The 17,854-nt window shown below is 43.4% G+C and overlaps 1 protein-coding gene across 7 annotated transcripts; it reads left to right on the top strand.

Moving 5' to 3' along the window:
* Positions 1–7,236: 7,236 nt before the first annotated feature.
* Positions 7,237–15,866, top strand: ZNF181 (zinc finger protein 181). Of its 7 annotated transcripts, none has more exons than XM_030913228.1 (5): positions 7,248–7,678; positions 8,031–8,108; positions 12,184–12,304; positions 12,558–12,656; positions 13,629–15,866. In XM_030913228.1, the coding sequence occupies exons 2-5, from the start codon at positions 8,100–8,102 to the stop codon at positions 15,092–15,094; spliced, it is 1,695 nt and encodes a 564-aa protein (XP_030769088.1). In that variant the 5' UTR covers positions 7,248–7,678; positions 8,031–8,099; the 3' UTR covers positions 15,095–15,866. The 7 variants fall into 7 exon arrangements, with proteins under 7 accessions (XP_010367670.1, XP_010367667.1, XP_010367669.1 ...); XM_030913229.1 differs by having other exon boundaries at positions 7,248–7,701; XM_030913231.1 differs by having other exon boundaries at positions 7,258–7,389.
* Positions 15,867–17,854: the final 1,988 nt, after the last annotated feature.

Genomic DNA, 17,854 nt, shown 5'->3' with positions numbered 1-17,854 from the left:
GAGAAGGAAGGGGACAAGGATAGGCAGGAGAGAGGCACTTAAAGAAGCATAAGGAAACTTTCACAAGGGATAAATCTGTTCATATTTTGATCGTGGTGATGATTTTTCTGGTTTTCACAACTGTCAGAAGTTACGAATTGTACATTTTGATATAAATGCTTCTTATATGTCATTTATACTTCATTAAAGCTGTTAAAATTAAAAGATTTAAAAATACAATTAGGAAAAACTTAATAGAATAAGGCATGTAATATGGAGGAATATGCATTTTTAACTGCATGTGGATGATTAATAAAAATGACTACTTATTAGAACATAAAGTAGGTCTCAACAAATTTCAAAGGATTTAAAAATTTCCAGAGGATGTAATTTGATCTCAATGCAATTTTCATAGAAATCAATAACAAAAAGTGATTGCAAACTCTTCATATTTATACAAATTAATTATCCAATTGGCCCACTTTTACTGTGTCACAAACAACCTGAAAATTCAATAGATTAAAATGACACTCATTGATGATGATGACAATCATTGATCCCTCATGTGCTGTGGGTTGGCTGGTGTTTCAGCTGATATAAGCTGGGCTTGGTTAGATGGTGAACACTCAAGCTGCGGACCTGGTAGGAGTTGGCCCCTCCTGTAGACTGGGCTCAAATCTGAGCCACATCTATTCATTCAGGGGTTCACCCCTAAGAACCAGCACTTCTAGGGGAAAAGTCGTTTCATAGTGACCACAGGAATGTGGGAAGGAAAGACTAGCTGCGTGGTCCTATTGAAGCAATTAACTGCCTATTGTCTGCTAACATCCCATTGTCCAAATCTAGGGACATTCAATGGAGTGAGGGTACTTGGGGGACTGCGCCTGAACTGGGAGGGCAGTGAGTGGTGTATGGACACTGAATGACGACATGATTAGGATCATGTAGAAGACTGTGTGGCAATTTAGCCGCACAAAGTAAATGTTGTGGAACATTAGTCTACTAGCAACTGAAAAACCTATGGGGAGGGAGACATTAAAAAGAAAAATTGAAAAGACACAAATAATGAATAAATTAATTTAAAAGGAGACCTCCTTAAAGATCTTTCAGCCATTAAAATAAAAGTATATTCAGGAGGCTGAGGTGGGAGTGTTGCTTGAGCCCAGGAGCTTGAGGCTGCAGTGAGTTATCATCACACCTGTGAATAGCTCCTGCACTCCAGCCTGGGCAATATAGTGAGAGTTTATTTGTTAAAAATAAAGTAATAAAACATTTTAAGTAGGATACTATGGAAACTTTGTGTTTGTTTGTTTTTTTTCTTTTTTTTTTTTTTTTTTTTGAGACAGAGTCTCGCTCTGTCGCCCAGGCTGCAGTGCAGTGGCCGGATCTCAGCTAACTGCAAGCTCTGCCTCCTAGGTTTACACCATTCTCTTGCCTCAGCCTCCTGAGTAGCTGGGACTACAGATGCCCGACACCTCGCCCAGCTAGTTTTTTGTATTTTTTAGTAGAGACGGGGTTTCACCGTGTTAGCCAGGATGGTCTCGATCTCCTGACCTCGTGATCTGCCTGTCTCGGCCTCCCAAAGTGCTGGGATTACAGGCTTGAGCCACCACGACCGGCCTGTGTTTATTTTTAAAATTAGACGAGATTTTTAAATTCCAAAAAACATTCAAATACTGACATGAGAAGATAGAGAAACCCTGAATAATCCTTAAGGGTGAACCGTGAACAGGAGGCCTAGGCTGTCTCCTATATTCAATCCTAGGAAGACGGTGTTGCTTTTATTTTCCTCCAGCACTGTTTCTTCAGTCAGAATGGACTTAGATCAATGAGAAATGCTGCATTTCAGGCATTGTTTATTGTGAAAGCTTTGCTTGGGGAACTGCACCTGAACTGGGAGGGCAGTGAGTGGTGTATGGACACTGAATGACGACATGATTAGGATCATGTAAAAGACTGTTAGGAAAGCAAGGCTTTTCTGAACTAACATGGACATGGAGGTGTCCTCCATGTTGTAAGATGTTCTGGATCAGACAATGATACGTGAACATTTCAAGGTGAACCTCATGCACATTAACTTCAATTCCCAAATAGCGATGCTACTGAATGGTGGTGTGAAATGTTAGACTGCTGCTGGACATCTCTCACCCCACCAATAACACTGAAAATGCTGAATATGCTTTTTCTTTGTCCTTTCATAAATCTACATTAATTTAGAGTCAAGTGAACGCCTATTGTGTCTGTTTTATTGCCCATAAGAATCTGCAACTGTTGCTGGTGGCCATGCAGTCCTCTAATTGTCTATGAAACCAAATTAAAATTTCAAAAGCTTTTGCAAAGAAAATCCCAGGCAAATGACTTTTTCTGGGACATTCTAGCAAATACTTAAGGAGGAAACCAATCTTATACAAATTCTTCCAAAGAATAAATAATGAGGGTATCTTGTCTGTATCGGTCAGTGTTCCTGCAGGAAAGAAATGGCAAACTCACACTGGACACCTGAGGATAGTTTAATGAATGACTCTTGGCTCTGGTATGAGCAAAGTTAAGGGAAGTCAGTAAGAAAACACCTGGCCAGGAGCGGTGGCTCACGCCTATAATCCCAGCACTTTGGGAGGCCGAGGCGGGCAGATCACCTGAGGTCAGGAGTTCGAGGCCATATTAGTCAGATATGGTGAAACGCTGTCTCTACTAAAAATACAAGAATTAGCCAGGCATGATGGTGGGCGCCTGTAGTCCCAGCTACTCGGGAGACTGAGACAGGAGAATTGCTTGAACCCGGGAGGCAGAGGTTGCAGTGAATTGAGATCACGCCACTGCACTCCAGCCTGGGTGACAGAGCAAGACTCTGTCTCAAACAAAACAGAACAAAACAAACAAACAAACAAAAAACCAAGGATAGAAAAAGCAAAATACCCAAAGGGAGACAAAGAAAAGGAGCTGTTCCTATGATGCAGTGAGACCTGCAACTGCAGGAGAAGTCAAACTCATGGGACCTTTGGCCATCAGTAGAGGGACGCAGCCACTGCCGATCTGCAGCCCTAAGGGAAATCAGCTGGGAGCAAATCACTTCATCTCACTCTCTTCGTCCTTCCCATATCCTGCCATATCTCTAATGTGTCAACACCCCAAAAAACAAAGGGCAACATAGCCCAATGTTGCAATCCAGAAAAGGCCATGTTCTGGTGTACGGAGCAGGTTGGGGAAAGGGTAGCTTAGATCTTGTAGAATAAATGGAAATCACCACTATATTCCTCAGTTAATTTAATGAGGCTGCTATAATCTTGACAGCAAAATTCAACCACTCAGGGACACAGACAAAATTTTCCACACAAGATACTGGCAAAATGAGATTATATATAAAATAATACTACATGCTGATTAAGGCAGATCTATACCAGAAATGCAAGCCAGGTTTCATATTAAAAAATCATTTGATATACTTTAAAACATTAACAGAACTAAGAAAAAAACATAGGCACATTTCATTAAATGTAAATAAGATGTCTTATAATATTCATCATCTTGTTTAAAAAATGTTCTCAGGCTGGGTGTGGTGGCTCACGCCTGTAATCACAGCACTTTTGGAGGCCAAGGCGGGTGGATCACTGGAGGTTAGGAGTTGGAGATCAGCCTGGCCAACATGGCGAAATCCCGTCTCTACCGAAAATACAAAAATTAGCTGGGCGTGGTGGTGCGCGACGGTAGTCCCAGCTACTCCACTGACTGAGACAGGAGAATCACTTGAACCTAGGAGACAAAGGTTGCAGTGAGCTGAGATTGTGCCACTGCACTCCAGCCTAGGAGACAGCGACTCTGTCTTAAAAAAAAAAAAAAAAAAGAAGAAGAAAAAGAAAATAGAAACAGAATAATATATCCTTAATCTAACAAAGAGCATCTACCAAAAACTCCTAAATTAAACTTCCTATTTAATGGTGAAATATCAAAAGTTATCCTTTAGATTCTGGATGAAGGGTATCCAGAGAAGAAGGAAAGAATAGGGCAAGGAGGAAGAGACAGGACAGGACGGGGGGGAGAGGATGGGAAGAAGAAGGGAGTGTGAGCTACACCCTTGTAACCTGCCTGCCCCAGCTCCTCCACAGCAGGCTGTCCTCCCCACCCTCCCCACCCCTCCACCATGGGTCTCTCTGCTATTGGACCACTGGCCACTCAGCAGGCTCTCGAGCTACAGCCCGTATCCAGGAAATCTCATCTCCCAAAGCCCTGCCCAGAACTCTAAAGTGAAGCCACAGTTGAGGGAGCTCCTCCCCCAGTGTCAACCTGGCTCCCACCTCCCAGTACGGGAGAAAAGCAAAGCAGGTGAGCTAGGAGGAGCGCAGGCTTTGGGGACAGGCCATTCTCCAGGTGCCAGCCTGGCCGCAGGGCCAACGGTGCCTGGCAAAGAACCACAGGGCTTAGTAAGCAGAGGCCACGCAAGCCCCAAGGTCAGATTTGAGTGCGAGCCAATGTGGCCAGGCGGGCAGGGGGCCTGGCTGAGGTGCCCAGAAATCCTATCAGCACCACTGGGTCCCCTAGAAGAAGCTCAAGTTCCCAAAACAGCTCGGGGTTAGAGGTTAGAGATTAGTCAGACCTCACCTTGGACAGCAGCCCCAGCCCTGTCTCAACCCCATGGACACCAGGGCATGGGGCTGTCACAAGGAAGTAGGTGGCTCAAGGCCAGGTGCCTGTGCCTTGGCTGAGGGACACAGCTCAGGTCACTTTGCTCCATGACTCCTGGGACCCTACAGACTTCCCTCCCTGTTCTGCTGCAGCCCAGTGCACAGCACACTGCTCTGCTGTGCCAGGTTGTATTGTGTTGAGTTGTGCTGTGTCATGTGCTGTGTTCCTGCAGACTCCCTGTCCGGGAGCTCTAGGGCCCTGGCCTCTAAGAAGCCCCAGCCCCAAGTCAACCTCAGGCAAGGCCTGCATCCCTGCTGCCTCCACTTCCCTGGCTCAGCCTTGAAGCTCCCGCTGACCCCTCTGCCACTCATCTACCACCCATCATCCCCACTTAGAGGCCAGGAAGCAGCAAGGGCCATCTCCCCCCACCTCCACCCTTTCTCTCTTCCCTCTATCCTCCAGGACACACAACTCCAGCAGAAACCAGAAATCCTGCAAATGCTCTGACCCACCCACTGACCCCAGGGCACCTACTGCCCAGGTGTTTGGCACAGGGGATGCCCCTACACTGGCCCCATCATGTACCCTCGTGGCCCCGAGGCTGCAGCACAGGATTCCTGTCTGGCCCTAGGCGTGCCCTGGGCCCTGCTCTCTGCCATACCTCACAGGACAAACCCAAACAATTACTGTCCTCCCTCTGAAATGGTGGGTGTAGGGAAGGCCTCGCAACCCTCCTGTGCCTAGGCCCCTCGCCCCCACACTCTGGCTGCACCTGCTGCCCAGAGCCCTTGCTCACAAGGCGTGCAGCCCGGACCACGGTGATGGCAAGGGAGGCCCTTCCTAAGCCTAGAGATGGTCTAAACCTTCATGGAACTGCTGGTCCCAGTGCCAGCCAGAGTCCCAGGTGAGGCTGAGATGGCTCAAAGTGGTGCATGGGAGCTGTCTGCTATCAACCCTCTCCTGGAGGTAGATGATGTCTCCAGCCTGGTGACTTCCCTGGCCTCCAGCTATCACCACCCCCAGTGTCCCTAAGGCTGAAGGTGCAAGCTTGCCCTGGCCCTAGCATAGAAAGTGCACGACCTGGTCATGTCATGCAGGTGAGGATACCTGTGTGCCAGGTAACCTCAGGCAGGCATGGTGGCGCTTGTGGGGCAGTCCTGTAACCTGCAGTGTGGTGGGTGGGACGGATGAGTGTGACACAGGCAGGAACTTCCCCTGATGGCAGTTGAGGATCCACATGTGTATTGGGTGGGCGCCGATGGGAGTGGTTGGGCACAGGCAGGTGAATGAGTGACAGCTACACAAACTCCACCACTGAGCACGTCACTCCCAGGGCAAAGCACATCAGAGCCACAGGCCCAGTCCTGGGAGGCCCAGAGGGGCCTCAGGTCCCCAGGAAGCCTCCTGGCCCTCTTTACCCTAGGAGGACCCCCACTCCTTCTAAAGACCCCCTCCCCCACCACAAGCCGGCTCCACCTGTAGTTGTGGGCGTGGGAGGGGCACAGAGTGCTCTGGGGGCCAGAGAAGGAAGATGGACGGAGGGTGGACCTCTGCTCCCTGACCCTGCTGCTGGGCCCTCTGTGGCCCTCCTGGAGCCCACACCTTTCAGCTGCAGTCTCCCAGCCTTTGTCCCCAGGACGAAGCCCACTAGGCCAGTGCTCTTCCACTGCAGCTTTATGTTCGCCTTGCGGAGGGTTCCCAGATTGTGCAAAGTGAGGAAGGGTCCCCTATCCCTGTCCCGCAGGGCCCCCACTCCAGGCCTCCCCTATCTCTCCCTGTCTCTCTCAGAGGCAGAGGCAGCATTAAAATTTAATTTAAATATTAAAAAGAAAGTAAAAAATTCAAATATACACCAACAGTAGACTGCTCTGGCTTGCATACAAAGAGGTCCATTGACCCTTTGGGTGGGCCAGGCAAGGTCAGGGTCTAAGAAGCGCCTCTGGTGAGAGGGGGGGTCAGGCTCTGATGGCTGTGGGAGGAGTGAGGGTCTCTGTCCTCCCAGCGCTCACTCAAGTTCTGTATTTCCAAGTCCTTTCAGGGAGCGTAACGCACATGAGAACGCCCATTTGTGTCACAGATAGGTGGCCGCATGCATTTTCAGGAAATGTCCTTGGCGAACTACAGCTGGCACAGCCCAGCCCAGGGCGTTCTGTGAGCTGTAGTCTCCGGCAAGTGCATTCCAAAAAAACCTCAAATACCATAGAAGCCGGACAGCGTAGCAACAGGGTTTGGCAAGAGTGGACCTCTTTTGCTAGCAAAGGCGAGAGCTCGCGCGGTACCAGTAAGGTCTCCCCACGCCCCCGGAAAGAAATATTGATGTGAGCGTACGCTGACCCAGAAGAGTGTGCCATGGCCGCACGGTTTTCTGGGAAGTGTAGTTTCTTGGTGCCGGCGCTATTGTCCTCAAAAGTAGAGGGTAGCCGTTGGTTTCGAGGTGTATCTTTCACCACAGGATGACTGTGTGCCCCAGGACACTTCGCGCATGGTCCTAACTGGCCGGCTCTGGGACAACAGCCCCAGGCGGCTTAGTTTCTTAGGAAACCTAGACCGGTTTGCCCGCGACGCACCAGGTCCGCGCGGCCGCAGAGACTCCTGGGAAGTGTGGTCTTCCGGTGCCGGCGATTCGCGGATGATTCTGGGAAATGTCGATCGGCCGCAGGCTGCGCACTGGGTCCGTCCCGCGGTAGCCTCAGGCCTGACGGCGACTCCTAGGTTCAGGGACGATTCTGGGCAGTGTCGTTCCCGGAGGTCAGCGGCCGTTGCCCGCTCACCAGCGACGCGGGGCGTCAGGTCCGCAGAGGTGCGGGCTCGGGGCGCCTGCGGGGACGGTGAAGCCCCGCTGAGGACTCCGGCCAGTGTGAGTCCCGGGGGCGGCGGCGGGGCTCAGGCCCTGGGTCTGCCCCGCGGTGTGACCCCGGCCGGTGCCTTGGCTTTTCCTGGCCTTCTTGTCCTCCTGTGTAAACGCGGGGTGATGACGGCGCCGACATCTTGGCGCTGTTGTGAGAGCGAAGTGGGCGCGTGAGCAGACGCCAGCCACAGTTGTCTTTGGGTTATGTCGTCATGAAGCCGGCGCTTTGCAGTTGTGTAACCTTGAACAAATGGGTTCAGTATCTTGGAATTTCAGTTTTGTCATTGTTTAAAAAGAGATCTGGAATAATGTGAATGCAGACCGTGCATAGCAATGAAGATCGAACGAGCTGATAGTTGTTACCGTTGTTTTATGAGGCTTTTATGTACAGAATAATTGATTTTCCCCGCAGGTGGCACCTGGTAAATGGCTAGCCCTTGCGGAGAAACAACCTGTTAGTTCCCAGAGATTGGCGCCCTGGAGAGTGATTACCAGTGTGCCTTTCCATTATGGTGTGTCCCAGGTGCCGCAAGATAAACCTGATTTTTCATGACTGCTTTTTCCTGCCCTTCTGTGCCCTCAGGACACTGCCCATCTCTAAGATAAGAACCTGGAAAGAGGACTCTGTTGGCTGTTGGGAAATTGCAGAGTAATGTCTCAGGTAAGTCAGTGTGTCCCCAAATCTTCCTGAAACACTTTATCAGGACTGTGTGTTTGCTGTGCTTCTCCTGCCTGTTCCCACCTAATCAAGTCTATTTAAGGGATTGACTCTATGGTTCCTTTCACTATAGGAAGGATGGAGCCCACAAGGTATTGTCCTCCTCACCCAGTGTTCCTCATTTCTACAATTTTCTGCTAGAAGACTTTCTAGTCTTGCCAACGTTTTAAAACTACAATTCACAATGCAACTTTGGAATGTAAGGTTATTTGCTTTATGGTTGTCAAAACTATACCATGTAGTCTCAAGTGAAGAGATGTTTGCCGTCATCCTTGATTCTCCCTTTGACTTATAACTCTTATTCAGATCCTCTAGTTGGAGCTAAGTTACACGCTGTATGCAGAATCTGACCGTTAGTTACCCCATCACTACCAACACCACTACCACCCCGGTAGTGCTAGCGATAAAGCCACCTGGATTATTGCGGAATCCTAGCTGGATTCCCTCCATCTGCCGTTAACCCTCATCGGTCTGTTCTTAGTACAGCTGTTATTGTGATCCTACTGTTATATAAATTCCTATCATTCCTCAGCCTAAAAGTTTTCAGTGGCTCTGAGTTACTTCTACAATGACCTATTTGTACAATTAGGCCATTACCTCTCTGATCCCACCTTCCTTCTCTGCTTCCTCATTCCTGTGAGCTCCAGCCACTGTCACCAGTTGCTGTGCCATCCACGTGAAATACTCTTCCCCGACATAGGCACAAGCTTGCATTCTTATCTTCGTGTGTTTGCTCCGTGGTTACTTTCTCAGAAACGCATCCCTGAACGCCTATTTGCAATTGCGGTCATCTTCCCTCACCTAGCACTTCCACTCCTCCATCACTGCTTTGTTGTTTTCCACAGCACGTCTCACTCACTAGCTGATGTACTGTATATTCAGTATACGCACGTGCTCATTGTTTGTCTCTTCCTGGTGGGAGAAATGTTTTTTTCTTTTTTGTTGTCTGTTATAGCTTCAGTACCCAGAGTGGTACCTGGCACCAAATAGATGCTTAGTAAGTAATTGTTGAGTGAATAAGTAATGAAGAACTGATGGGGCAGAATCATGGCATGGAACGTGAAGCTTGCACAGGAGAGAACATGAATAGCAGATGTACATGTTGGGTGAAGTCTGTTTTCTTGGAGAAATTAGATAATTAGAATTGAAAAACTGGTGTGGTGGTACATGCCTCTTTTTCCAGCTATTCGAGAGGCTGATGAGTTGAGAAAATTTCTTGAACCCTGTGGTATGAGGCTGCATGAGCTATGTTTATGTCACTGCACTCCAGCCAGGTGACAGAGCAAGAAAAAAGTAACAGCTAAAGTGAACTCATGCCAAAATCATTAATTGGTTCATCTTCTAAACACTTATGAAGTACCTGTTAGGAAAAGTTGTAGAGGAATTTTGGTGTACACCGACACACAGGACTTCATGTTCAAATGCAGTATTGTCTAAGAGAACTTTCTGCAGTGGTGGAAGTGTTCCGCATGTGTACTGGTCAGTAGGGTAGCCACCAGCCCTGTATGACTATTGAGTCCTTGAACTGTGGCTTAAGCAACTGAGGAACTGAATTTTAAATTTTATTTATTTTATTTTTACATTTTAATCAATTTAAATGTATGTAGCCAAATTGCCTAGTGGCTACTGTATTGAGGATTGCAGCACTGGTAGAAAAGTAAGAAAGCATAAGAAGTTAAAATAAGTGCTAGGACAGATATCCTGTGTTCTTTTGGGGACAGAGATGAGTGAACACCCCAGGCTGCCCAGGCAACTGAAGGGGAAGAAAGAACCATCCCTGCCTCTGACTTGTAATAACCTGTTCATCATAAAGCTATGATAAATGTTTTTTTGATTTGGGATAAAGGGAATTAACTAACACAGTGGCAACTACAATTAACAGGTGAATTTAGGATAAATTATGTGTAGCAAATTGAACTGTCAGGTCTTACTTGATTATTTGGAAAATATATGTATTGGATTGTATCTGCTTGGCTATAAAAAAGATGAGATTTCTTCCTGTCCTTTTAATCTCATTAGTGGGTTGCCTGTGAAGTGCATCACAGTTGATTTAATGCTTATTAGGTAATAAAACTGTGTTCTTTTTTTTCTACATTTGTGGAGAGGATTTTCTGCCAGTGGCAGGAGATTTGAATTTTAATTATTTTCTCAACACCTGGCAAAAGTAAATTCTGCCTTTAAAACCAAAGACCAGTATCACTGGTGAATATGCATGCAAAATATCCAAATAATGTAATACAATACTGAATTAACTGTCAGACCTAAAAAATTACCACAGGCAAGCAATTTGTTTCACAAATCGAAGACAGTAATAATGCTGTATTAAATGGATGTATTTTTTGTACATAATTTAATTTGACTAGCCAATAAACTATTATTGAATATTTAAGCTTCCAAAGTTTTACTATTTTAAGTAATACTGTGAAATAAGTACTATTGAAAGGAATTTCTAAGCACATCTGTGAGCATTTCCTTAGAGTATTTTCTTCGAAATGTACCCTTTTATTTTTTTCCCTTTCCTTTCAGGTCCTATTTAAGGACTATCTAAGACAGTGGTCCCCAACCTTTTTGGCACCAGGGATCAGTTTTGTGGAAGACAGTTTTCCCACAGAAGTGGGAGGTGGTGTTTTGGGGATGAAACTGTTCCACCTCAGATCATCAGGCATTAGTTCAATTCACATAAGGGGTGTGAATTGATCCCTTGCACGCGCAATTCACAGTAGCGATTGTGCTCCTATGAGAGTCTAATGCCATAGCTGATCTGACAGGAGGTGGCACTCAGGTGATAATAGTCGTTTGCCTCCCAATCATTTCCTGCTGTATGGCCCGATTCTTAACAGGCCACAGACCTGTACCAGTCTGTGGCCCAGGGGGTTAGAGACACCTGATCTATGACATGAAACCATCCTTCAGTCTTTTCACTCAGGGGTCTCATATTTTAATTATTAAATGTCTGTCAGTACAAAGTTTAAGTATATACCATAAATATATTTTTCTTTTTTGTTTATGAATCAGTTATGTGTATGTTTTAGTCCATTGGTGCTGCTGAAACAATACCACAGACTGGGCAATTTACGAACAATAGAAATTGACCTCTCATGGTTTTGTAGCCTGGGAAGTCCAAGATCAAGGGGCAGGCATCCGGCAGGGGCCTTCTTGCTGTGTCTTTTTATGGTGGAAGGGCGAAGAGAAGAGAGAGAACCAAAAAGGGGCCCAAATGCATTTATTAAATAAGCCAGTTCTAATGATGATGACATTAATCCATTCATGAGGGCAAAGCCCTCAAGGCATAATCATCTCCTAAGGTCTTAACCTCTCAAAACTGTTACAATGGCGATTAAGTTCAATACATGCTTTTTGGGGGTCACAATCAAACCATAACACTGTATGTCTGTGAGTCTTTAAAGGTTTTTTTTTATTTTTATTTTTGAGACAGAGTCTTGCTCTATTACCCAGGCTGGAGTGCAGTGGCACGACCTCTGCAGACTCTTGGGTTCAAGCCATTCTCCTGCCTTAGCCTCCTAAGTAGTTGGGATTACAGGTGTGAGCCACCACACCTGGCTGCCCATTTTTTGTGAGCCTTAGTGGATCATCCTGAGTATCCCATTTGAGAGACAATCACTTTAGCCTCATTTTTTAAATTACTTACCTAGCACTTAAGCTGTAAAAGATATAACTAAATACTTGACCCTGTGCTGTCAAATGTCAAATACTGATTTTTTAAAATGCGTGTATTTCTGTAACTTTTAGCAAAATTAACTCTACTGAAGCAAAGCTCTTATATTTGTTTCTCACCCTTATTGTATAATAATTCTAATCACATACCTGTCCCCCTTATTGTATAGTAATTCCAACTACATACCGTCCTATTATTACTTAACTGAGATCACATTCCCAATCATTGCCACAATTCCTGAATCTTACTCCATTTCTCCCACAACCAGGCTAATTTTACCCTTTCTTCAGTGACATAAGAGGCCTGGGCTATGCATGAGCCTAAATATATTTGCTATTTCAGGTGACATTTAGTGATGTGGCTATAGACTTCTCTCATGAAGAGTGGGGATGGCTCGATTCTGCTCAGAGGGACTTATACAAGGATGTGATGGTCCAGAATTATGAGAACCTGGTCTCTGTAGGTAAGGATATCACCCCTTCCACTCCAATAGGGGACACCTTTCTTTTGCCACTCTGAATTGCTGGAGAGCCTCCTAACTAAATGGCTGAATTTCTGTAGCATGTTCCCAAAGAAATGTGCGGCTCTGTTGTGCCCTGCCTGAAGCTTATCTTTCCATTTCAGTGAACACCCTTCATCCCTTCCTGTGGTCCCTCATGTGATGCCTCTCATAATAGAGGATCACAGCTTAAACAATTCTATATTCTTCCTGTAAGCAGGTCTTTCCGTAACTAAGCCATATGTGATCATGTTACTGGAGGATGGAAAAGAGCCCTGGATGGTGGAGAAAAAACTGTCAAAAGGTATGATTCCAGGTGAGTCATGGTGAACGAGACTAAGGAAGATTTTGTTAAAGATGTTTATGGAGAATGTGGAAGCATTTTAGGGATACTGTCTTCAAAGATCTCAGATAGAAATGAAAAAATGAGGGATATTTAGCTTAGATTTTCAAAACAATTGTTCCTCTATCCCAAATTATTATCTGTATCACTCATGTCATCTAATCAGGGTTAGAGGTTTTTGCCATCATAATAATTCAATTGTTACTCTGTTCATGACAAAGTAAGGCAAATTATTCTTTCTTAAATCTACTTAAAGAAAAACATAGTGATAGTTTTAGGCTAAGAAAAGCTGTCAGTTAGATGGGAAATCACTTTTCTAAAGCTGAGCCTTATAGATAAAATATGAACATATTAGAGGAAAAAAGGAACATATATAAAGATGTTTCTAGGAATATTTTCTAATGTCCAGTAAATGACATGATTCACACAGTTTCTTCATAACCTCAGAAGCCTAAATCTTTGTCAGATATAAAGAGCATTTAGATTATTTTGTTCTTACTGAAACTGTTTAAAGTAGAAATATCAATTCTGTATTTTAAGTGTGTTAATCTGGCAGCAAATTGAGATTAATTGAATGTTGGAGAAAAAGGCTATGAGACAAAATGCAGTCTTTCACACATGAATATAGGCACAAAATGATGGCTTGGAATCCAGAATGCCTTCCACATTTTATTTTGATAATTTCCTTTTTTTCCATACTATTTCATCCATTACATATATTTTTCCCATTTCCGTTGTCACACTCTGTTCCTACTTCTGTGAACTTTGTATTCTCTGCTCCATTTGAGCATTGTTCAGAAATCATTGAAATATTTGAGTTGTCAGAGCTATGTGCTTTGTGGGGGCTTCATTTCTAATCCAGTTCTCCTAATTCCACTGTAGAAGTTACTTTTCAAGAAGTTAAAAAAAAAAAAAGCAGTGCTTTACTTTCTTAATGTATTTCAGATTGGGAAGCAAGATGGGAAAGGAAGGAATTATCAACAAAGAAGGATATTTATGATGAAGATTCACCCCAAACAGTAATAATAGAAAAAGTTATAAAACAAAGTTATGAATTTTCAAATTCTAAGAAGAATTTGGAATATATAGAGAAGTTGGAAAAGAAGCATGGAAGTCAGGTAGAGCATTTCAGACCAGCAACTCTCACCTTTAGAGAAAGCCCCACTCCAGACAGTGTTTACACCTTTCATTCAAAGTCTACTCTTTTTGAAACACAAAAAATTTCTGCTGAAGGGAATTCACACAAATATGATATATTAAAGAAGAACTTACCAAAAAAGTCAGTTATAAAAAATGAGAAAATCAGTGGTGGAAAGAAACTATTGAATTCTAATAAAAGTGGGGCAGCCTTCAACCAGAGCAAATCTCTTACCCTTCACCAAACTTGTAATAGAGAGAAAATCTATATATGCAGTGAATGTGGGAAAGCCTTTGGCAAACAGTCAATCCTCAATCGCCATTGGAGAATTCATACAGGAGAGAAGCCCTATGAATGTCGTGAATGTGGGAAGGCTTTTAGCCATGGCTCATCCCTTACACGACATCTGATAAGCCATAGTGGAGAGAAACCTTACAAATGTGTTGAATGTGGGAAGGCCTTTAGCCATGTGTCGTCACTTACTAACCATCAGACCACTCACACTGGAGAGAAACCATACGAATGTATGAACTGTGGAAAGTCTTTTAGTCGTGTGTCCCATCTTATTGAACATCTAAGAATTCATACTCAAGAAAAACTCTATGAGTGTCGTATATGTGGAAAGGCCTTCATTCATAGGTCATCTCTCATTCACCATCAGAAAATCCATACTGGAGAGAAGCCTTATGAATGTAGAGAATGTGGGAAAGCTTTCTGCTGTAGCTCACACCTTACTCGACATCAAAGAATTCACACTATGGAGAAACAATATGAATGCAACAAGTGTCTCAAAGTCTTTAGTAGCCTCTCATTTCTTGTTCAGCATCAGAGTATTCATACTGAAGAAAAACCCTTTGAATGTCAGAAATGCAGGAAATCCTTCAACCAGCTTGAATCACTGAATATGCATTTGAGAAATCACATTAGATTGAAACCCTACGAATGCAGTATATGTGGGAAAGCCTTCAGTCATAGGTCATCCCTACTTCAACATCACAGAATTCATACTGGAGAGAAACCTTATGAATGTATTAAATGTGGGAAAACCTTCAGCTGTAGTTCAAACCTTACTGTACATCAGAGAATTCATACTGGAGAAAAGCCATATAAATGTAATGAGTGTGGGAAAGCTTTTAGCAAAGGCTCAAATCTTACTGCCCATCAAAGAGTACATAATGGAGAGAAACTCAATAATGTGGTAAGTGTGGAAAAGCCTTTAGACCATGTGAATCACTATACGTGTGAGAAATCTTACAGAAGAGAAACTATATGAAGCAGTGTTTATCATGGTAATTTTCATTCCTAGATTCTCCCTTATTTAACATTAGAAAAATATATACTGGGGAAAGTCTTATGAATGTGGTGACTATAGGAAGACTTTTTAGCAAAGATGTAGGCCTGTTTGTCAGACGTTATACTGTAGGGAAATCATATGAAGACCATACATGTGGGAAAATCTTTGTCAGTATTAATCCCTTAATTGACATAAGTGTACTCACACTAGGAAAAAACCCTGTACATGTAGCAAATGTGGGAAAGACTATAGGCAATAGGAATCTTTTACAAACACCTATAGGAGAGAAGCTGTATGAATGTAGAAAATTTAGAAATTGAGGGAAGTCTTCAGTTCCAAGTGTATCCCTTATTCTACAGCAGAGAACTCAAAATGGAGAGAAATCTCATTTAAGAGATGTAGCACAAGTGTTCACTAAGAGTGTTTATCTTGCTACACATCAGAAGATTAATGGTAGAACAACCTGAAGGATTTAGGAATTATGTGTAAATCTTTGCAGTCATGCTATTTGTAAACTGGATTCTACAGGAGAGCAAATAAATATTATAATAAAATATGCATTTCTTAGAGCAGTAGCTTGCAGTTTCAGTTGAGTTATACTTAGAAATGCTTTTCAGCTAGTGGACATACGAAGATATTTAGTCACCCAGAGGAGCCAGTAAGTGTTATAATGTTGAAAATTAAAGCTGCAAAAGAAATAAAGTGATGTTAATAAAAGTTTTGGCATCTAATAAAATCATTTTGTATATCACAAACTCTTTTACTGTGACTATTTCTTGTAAAAAAAATTTCACTAAGATTAGCCTTAGCATAGCCTTTAGTTGGAGACTAGCAAACCTAGAGAAAAATCACCTGCTCTTTGTACTGAGAATAGCAGTATTTTGATGAGGATTATTCAATTTCCAGTAGGCTTAATTAAATACATTTCAAGAAAATTTACTGAGCATCACTCATATGTATTACACAGGGATGGGATACAGGAATCCAGTAGTTCTGAGCTTAGTGGTATGTCAAAATCACTAGGAGGGTTTGTTAAAGCCCAGATTGCTAAGTCTGAATCTTAGAGTTTCTGTATGAGTTGATTTGAATTTGCATTTTTCATGTGTTCTTAGGTGACACACCATCCAGAAAGCACATTTTGATAACCATTGTAATAATGAACAAAACAATGTGATCTTTTTCTCACAGGGATGTTATCTGATAAGAAAGATGGATAGCAAGTAAATTCGAAATAATTGTTTACAGGTGAACATACTCTAAGAAATCAGAGCAGGCTTAGCTGGATGTGATTTTTGAAATGAATCCTAAATGATGAACACTAATTATGTAATGAGTACTACTCATGTAGCTGTGTGCATCCTTGCTTGTGCCTTTGCGTGTGTGTATGTGGTGTACTGGGTGTTATTTTAGGTAAAGTGGACAGTCAAGTTCTGTCATACTTGCTGCAGCTGGACTCCATGTTCCCATGTCTAGTTTCAGATTCAGTGACTTTGAGGTAGTACTGCTGGCAGCATCATTGCTTTCAGCAACCATTATTTCTCTATCCCTGGGTCATAGTTATGGGAGTTTACCTTGAAGTCACCAGTCCAGAAGTGTTCTCATTACTTTTACAGTCTACCTACCAATTTTGAAAGCACTAATTTACAGCAATATATGCCTTGAAATAGTTAAGAGAGTTTTTGTTCTCTGCACTGAACCTTGACAATTATAGTTTGTAAGGAGGGAGGATGGCTTCAGATATTCTAAGTTCTAGATAAGAAATGGAACAGTCTCACTGGCCCTGTGATTAGAATCCTATCTTGTGATTAAAAAGGTAATACAGATCAATTTGATTTGGAGTGTATGGACACTGATGTAAGTGAAGGGCTGTGATATGGATTATGCTTCAGATTTTGTTGTTTATCTCAGGTGAGAGTAGTAAGGTATGTTGTTTTAAAAAGGAACATTATGTTATATATGATAATTATGGTGTGCAATGAGTGATAAGGTTTCTGATTTGCAACAAAATAATATCTTCTCTGATATATGTGCTACCTTAACTGAAAGCCAAAGCACAGAGGCATATTCCAATAGCAATTTGCAAGAGAAAGTAGGTTTGGAATGGGGTGGTAAATTTTTACTATTTTGCAGGGATTTTATCTTTATTTTTAATCATGAAATTTATATTGAAATTCTGTGGAACATTGAAGGATCTTTGGAAGATTTTTAATTAAGGAAGGGCCGGGTGTAGTGGCTCATGTCTGTACTCCCAGCACTTTGGGAGGCAGAGGCAGGAGGATTGCTTGAGGCCAGGGGTTTGAGACCAGCCTGGGCAACATAGCAAAACTCATTAGTCTGTTAAAAAAATAAAAAATTACCCAGGTGTAGGCACACACCTGCAGTCCTAGCTATTCAGGAGGCTGAGTGGGGAGGGGCTGCTTGAGTACAGGAGTTTTAAGGTCACAGTGAGCTGTCATCACACCACTGCTTTCCAGCCTGAACAGAAGAACAACACCCTGTCTCCAAAGTAAATACAATTAAGGAAGCATGACGTGGTATCAAACAGTTGTAAGTATGGATAGACTGGCTACCACATATATACTTAGGGATAATGAGAGTAGCTTTCTTTTCTCCCATTCTGGGTCCTTTCTCTGCTCTCCCAAGCAACTGGTACCACAAAGATGAAGCAGTCCTATAATGTCCAGATTTTGTTTCCACTACACGTAGTTTACTGCTACCATGTCACTTTGTTATGAGAGG

This window comes from Rhinopithecus roxellana, chromosome 12, assembly GCF_007565055.1.
Source record: "Rhinopithecus roxellana isolate Shanxi Qingling chromosome 12, ASM756505v1, whole genome shotgun sequence".
NCBI lineage: Eukaryota > Metazoa > Chordata > Mammalia > Primates > Cercopithecidae > Rhinopithecus > Rhinopithecus roxellana.
This window is presented reverse-complemented; position numbering and strand designations above follow the sequence as displayed.